The sequence below is a fragment of the Ostrinia furnacalis genome, unplaced genomic scaffold, assembly GCF_004193835.3.
Source record: "Ostrinia furnacalis isolate ACB-3 unplaced genomic scaffold, ASM419383v2 OfSCF0416, whole genome shotgun sequence".
Classification (NCBI taxonomy): domain Eukaryota; kingdom Metazoa; phylum Arthropoda; class Insecta; order Lepidoptera; family Crambidae; genus Ostrinia; species Ostrinia furnacalis.
This window is the reverse complement of record NW_021130655.1, coordinates 169,910-175,918: the sequence shown is the minus strand read 5'-3', so window position 1 is coordinate 175,918 and position 6,009 is coordinate 169,910. Positions and strand designations below refer to the sequence as shown.

At 32.7% G+C, this 6,009-nt stretch overlaps 2 protein-coding genes across 2 annotated transcripts; both read left to right on the top strand.

Annotated features, from left to right (window-relative positions):
* The first annotated feature begins 1,740 nt into the window (after positions 1-1,740).
* On the top strand, positions 1,741-3,640 carry mgr (prefoldin subunit mgr). Its single transcript, XM_028320464.1, has 5 exons — positions 1,741-1,776; positions 1,869-1,975; positions 2,325-2,567; positions 2,663-2,817; positions 2,991-3,640. The coding sequence occupies exons 2-5, from the start codon at positions 1,901-1,903 to the stop codon at positions 3,076-3,078; spliced, it is 561 nt and encodes a 186-aa protein (XP_028176265.1). The 5' UTR covers positions 1,741-1,776; positions 1,869-1,900; the 3' UTR covers positions 3,079-3,640.
* A 1,055-nt stretch (positions 3,641-4,695) lies between these two features.
* Positions 4,696-5,339, top strand: Ggamma1 (guanine nucleotide-binding protein subunit gamma-1). The gene has a single exon (XM_028320426.1). It carries the CDS (start codon positions 4,778-4,780, stop codon positions 4,988-4,990), a length of 213 nt encoding a protein of 70 aa, XP_028176227.1. The 5' UTR covers positions 4,696-4,777; the 3' UTR covers positions 4,991-5,339.
* The last annotated feature ends 670 nt before the right edge of the window (positions 5,340-6,009 follow it).

The window sequence follows — 6,009 nt, the reverse complement described above, 5'->3', positions numbered from 1 at the left end:
TCTTTCTATCCCCCAAGAGAAACCCCTGACCAGATCAAGAGAAAAAACACCATTACCGTTTTATACCTTTAATTTCAATAACAAATTGCTGCACGAAGTTTATTCGGTCCATAACTGCTATCCTATTTTACTGGGCCATTCCGGGGCTAACAACATGTTTAGTACAGTCGTACTTCAAAAATAAAGTGGCTATAAACCACGCAGAGGCGTACACTCAGACGAATTGCGTATTTCGTAGTGATGGGAATAGTTAGGGAAATATACTTTGGAAGAAAATTAGTATACAACAATGTTAACAGATTGTCTTCCGGCAGTTAGAGGTAAGATAGCCAGTTCCTCCGTGGTTGAGGATTCCGGGTGAAGCTCGCTTCCACCTTCGGCCTGATCGTCACTTACCATCAGGTGAGATACAGGCCAAGAACTTCCTCGTTGTGGATAAAAAAAAACCTCGTAATTGCAAATTGTCCGATCAAGTAGGTACCCGTCCTTAAAAATACTTGAAGATGAATAAAATTCTTTCTCTGTCAAGAAAAAACTACTGAAATGATTTTGTTGTACCCTTATACATAGGTTTTGATCAACCGGCAGACAGCGGTGAATGAGTTTGTTGCGGCGCTTCTTCTACTTGCCAAATATGTTGCTCAAAGCGCTGGTAAAAAAATTATATGACACATATTATGTAGAGCCTCCATAAGAGCAAAATATTTGACGATTTGTAAGTACTATTTAATTAGTCTATACAAACAAAGATTTGACTTTGACTAATATCTTATCTGATATCTCGCACGACGATGTTTCAATTAATTGGCACTATCTAGGAATCGAACCCCCAACCTCTGGTCAAGAGTGTTCGATTCTTGAACCACTAGGACACACCGTTCAGTATGCCTTCGTATGTACATTTTCGTATCCATATCCGAAACGGCGGCACCTCACTATGAGTGGGCAATAAAATAATATTTAATACGATGTGTATGAGAAAATAATTGCTATTCCTTCCCTTCGGGAGGTCCAGGGTTTGATGCCTGTGAGTTACATAAGGTTTAGGTAAAATATGGTAATCGTATAACGAAGTTTTCTGATCGGGCGAGCATAAGTATAACTTGAGAAAATCGATTTGATTGGGCTTTAATACCCGTATTCACAAACGATACTTGCTTTAAGTGAAGCAGCAAATCGAACGCACAGCGTTGAATAGAGCTTTTCTGATTGGTTCGTGTGTCATTATGTGCGTCCACGCGCATTGTGAGACCTCATAGTGTGCACGACAACTTTACATTCGTGTAAAGTGATGTAATGGGACATAAATCATTTTACACCACACTGAATTGACCACACGCTAACAAGTGTAAAGTGATACAATTTCCGCCATTTCTGTTGATATTTTTTTGTTTCTTCAATTTTAGAAAAAGTTGTAAAACAAACATAAGTAATTACACTATGAGGAATCATTATTTCAGGTTATTTAGGGTAAATCGTCCAAAAATTTTTACTTATATCAATATACACCAATTTTGTGGTGAGAAAAAAATGTGTAAACTGATCTAACTAACATAACAGCGATCTAAGTATCCAAATAACTATGTGTAAAGTGATATTCCATCAAAAACAATACTTGTCAAAAAAACCAAGTCTCGCAACTCAGTTGTTCTACGGTAAAAAGTTGTGAGATCCATGTAATACCAAGTCCAGGCCAGGAAATCTTTAACGTTTTACATAAATTANTTACTTTTCTCTATGGTCAAAAGTACTTTGACTACCTAGCGGTAGTAATTGGTGTGTAATTTTTAAATTAATTTGTATAAATAGATTAATCCTTAGCTATTGGTATCAATTAATTTTGTTATACATTTTTGAAATAATTTTAGGCTATAATTCAACATTTTGATAATAATCAAAAATGGACGGAGACGGGGCCGAAAATTCTAAACCAAATTCGAAGTCATTTTCAGGAATCCCCGAAGCTGTATTTGTTGTAAGTTACTTTAACATATTAAAAATATTCTCATTAGGTTTATTCTAAAGCAAGATTAGCTTTATAAACGGTTTAATTTTCTGGTATCGAATTGCAACTTTTAGGTTAGAAATATTCTTGAACTTGCGCACCTGTTTCTATTTTAGCTTTATTTCAAACAACTAAAACGCATCTAAAACTGTATGTACAATTAATAACTAATATAAACTAAAAATGATTCATTTGTATTGAAATTGTTGATTACAAGTGAACAGAAGTCATTGTTTGTATTATAATAGCATACAGCCAGATTGCTTGAGTAAATCTTAGGTAGGTATACTGTACACAAAGACCATTTATTTTATTTCAGGACAATGTGGATGAGTTTATGAATTTGCCTGAAAATTCTGGGGGAGTGGATAAGGTTTTGAGAAGTTTGGATGAACAACATGGCAAATATAAGTTTATGGAGTATACTTTGGCCACCAAAAGAAGGCGTCTGCGCCAGCAAATACCAGATTTGTCCCGTTCTCTGGAAATGATTGAAAAATTAAAAAGTCAAACTGATGAAATGGAAACACAGTTTTTACTTAGTGACCAAGTATTTGTAAAGGTAATTATTATGTCTTTGGTTTTTACCAGTTTTACTTTTTATATCATTATTATTTTTTGCAATTTATAAATTTTATTATACATACTTTATTTCAGGCTAATATACCACCAACTAAAACTGTAAACTTGTGGTTAGGAGCTAATGTGATGTTGGAATATACATTAGAAGATGCAGAAAAGTTACTGTCATCAAATATGGCCACAGCAAAGAAAAATTTAGAGTGTGTGGAGCATGACTTGGACTTTTTACGGTATATAACTGTTCTTATTATTCTTTTCCATGACAATTACATAAAGATTTATTACTCTACCCTAGCTTAATCTATGTTAGATAACATGTCATTTATTTCAATATTTATTTATTGTCAATAGAAATCAGACATTGTTACATAAAATCATAATGAATGTTATATCTTGATTCCAGGGATCAATGGACTACAACAGAAGTAAATATGGCTAGAGTGTACAATTGGGATGTAAAACGACGTCAGGCGGCCAAGGCCTCTAGTTAATAAATACAATCCATTAATATTCTTCACAATAAATAAATAATGTTCATATAATTTATACAACTCACAAAATTTGCACATTATGGTCTCAAAAAACGAAATGTATGACCTCTAATTTATGTTATTACTTTCTATTTAGTGTGTATCTGGGTTTTTATCAGTTTGATTGCTTTTTCATATAAATCTCTAAACACAAACACATTAATTATTTATTGTACAGGGTGTAAGGAGCAGGTTGGCAAACATCAAAATAGATAACTGTTATAAACATGCAAAACCATTTTAGTATTACCTTTTTTTTTACTAGTCGTCAATTAAATGTACTAAGTTTATTTTTTATAGATGGATGTTGAGGAAATTTGTAATTTTATTATATTTTGATTTGCTGGCGAACATACAGATGTATTAGTAACTAGCGGCCGCCCGCGACTTCGTACGCGTGGACTCCGTTTTATCAAAGGGGATGAATTGTGCAAATCTCGCCGTAAAAGCAATCCTTGGACTTCAACGAACATTGAAAGAAAGAATTGGTAAAATTGGTCCAGGGGTCAATCCAGGGGTTGTTGAGTAATGCGCTTACCAACACATTTTAAAAGATTAAAATATTCGATTTATAAATATATTGTCATCTGTGTCTTACACCTCGTAAAGTTTTACATTTGGAAGTAACATTTTGTTTAAGAACATATTATTATGTACTAAAACGTTACTATATTATTAATAAAGCTTGCTATGAAGAATTTAACATCTATTATTTTAGTTTATTGATAAGAAAGCTCTTTCAAAAACTGCGCCTTTGCTACGTACCATCGGCAACAGTGTTAACTATCCATTGCTTGTCATGTCGTCTCGTTCTATCGCAAAGAATCACCATTTGATGAGAGCGAGAGCAAAAACGGAAATGGATAGTTAACAGTGTGGCCGTGAGTACATAGCGGAGTTACAAGAGGGCGTTACAATCATACTGGGTTATTATTATACTATCGGTTTCGATTGCCGCCTTAATAAGCAGTTTGATTGTTTCAAGTTAATAAAAAAAAACATTAGGTTAAAATGGTACTATTACTTATTCTGTGGTTAAAATTCAGTGTTTATTTAATTTTCAATCAAAATCAAAAATCAAAATCAAAAAATATTTAGACCACAAGTGGCACTTATGAACGTCAATAGGAAATAATAAAAAAAGAAAAAGGTAGCCCTTATGGGGCACTTTACATGTCTCCTTATCTTTTGGGCCCTACCAGCGCTTCGAGACAAACATATGGCAAGTGCTGAGAAGAAACGCCGGAACAAACAATAATTTTGTGAACAGTACGATTCCGATACGATACGTTTGAAGAATCTGCGCGTATTTTAAAATGCCAACCCTAATTTCATAGACAATAGAGTAGTCAGCCATCATTCATTCATTCATCCGTCATCTTGCGTTTTGTTGCGAAGTTGCGACTGTTGTCAAATCCTGATTAATTTCAGCCCATACTAACAAATTAGACTAATTTATTGTACTTAAGGCACCGTCTGGTCGCCAGTGACCAGTAAGCTTTACATTTTTAACTTATATTTGGTTTATTTGTGTTGTGTCCCGAAGTATTGAATCAGGTTATTGTTATTTACTTTCAGGACTACGCTCGGCTACGCCCTATTCATATTCGTCAAAGTGTGTTATTCCGCCACCAACATAGGCCTCTCAGATACTGCCGTTATGGATATGATGGTGTCCACACTGCAACAGCAGCGTGCTGTAACTGAGCAGTTGAGAAGAGAAGCTGCCATAAAACGCATTCCAGTTTCTGCAGCTGTGGCAGACATTGTGAAGTTTATAAATGAACACGAGCAAGAAGACTGCTTGCTCGTTGGTTTTTCGAGTCAGAAAGTAAATCCTTTCCGCGAAAAAAGTTCTTGTACCGTTCTGTAAAACATTTGAAGAAAATGTGTTTATCTGAATAGTGATATAACAGAGGGAATTGTCTATCACAACAAGGTTTAGTATGGATTCTGATTGAAACTACTATTTATAGTATTCTAATATGATTTATTGACTTCTTTTAAATTTCATAATTATTATAGACAAATATTTGTTTGTAAAATGATTGTTAAATAATAATACATATTTTTAAAAGATATATGTATACTTATTATGTAAAGATTCTGAAGTAATATTTTGCTCATATAATAGTGTAATGTAATCAGTTCAAGTTAATGTATGTATTCATCTAATTTATTATTTTCTTGTGGTTACAGATAATTAAAATTTTAATCATGTAGTGATGGTTTTATTTTAGTATAATATTGGAAGATGAAATAAAATAAATTTAATTATGTATTTGCTATGTATATTTGTGCACATAAGAAATTAATACATAATATTATAGGTACAATAATACTACTCCTCAATTCCACTATTAGGAAATATTGCAAGTTAACAATTCCACAATGTATGTAATCCCATAACATTTTTGGTTGGAATATAACTAAAAATACAGGAGATTCCAAATTATGCTTACGAAGGACAAATACAGGAATATAAAGATTAACAGTAAGATATTATTTCATATCTAAATATGTTTATGCAAGATTTCAGGATACATAATACAATCTTTTAACAGGTTACTATTGATACATGCACTAGCAAGTTACAGACTACATTTTGGATTTTCTATAAAAAAAATATTTGCAGTTATTTCCATCATATTACTCATAATCCTGTTTTTATCACAGTGCTTAATAATTAAAAACATTGTAATAGAAATGTGCTATGTGCATGTTTATCACCACCTCTATTTACATTTGGCTTGAATTTAATAAGTGCACTAGTTATTCTTTATAAAACAATACAACTACAGCTAGTATTATAATTGTTAAATATTAGTAATATCCAGTAATGTAATTTAAATTACATAATATGTAGATAATTGGAATTAGGTTTTGAAACTG

Excerpts from the sequence above, each read along its gene's own strand:
- Ggamma1 (XM_028320426.1), top strand. The coding sequence starts at position 4,778 with ATGGATATGATGGTGTCCACACTGCAACAGCAGCGTGCTGTAACTGAG.
- mgr (XM_028320464.1), top strand. The coding sequence starts at position 1,901 with ATGGACGGAGACGGGGCCGAAAATTCTAAACCAAATTCGAAGTCATTT. Across the intron at positions 1,976-2,324 it reads TCCCCGAAGCTGTATTTGTT|GACAATGTGGATGAGTTTAT; the intron begins GTAAGTTACTTT and ends ATTTTATTTCAG. Across the intron at positions 2,818-2,990 it reads CATGACTTGGACTTTTTACG|GGATCAATGGACTACAACAG; the intron begins GTATATAACTGT and ends TCTTGATTCCAG.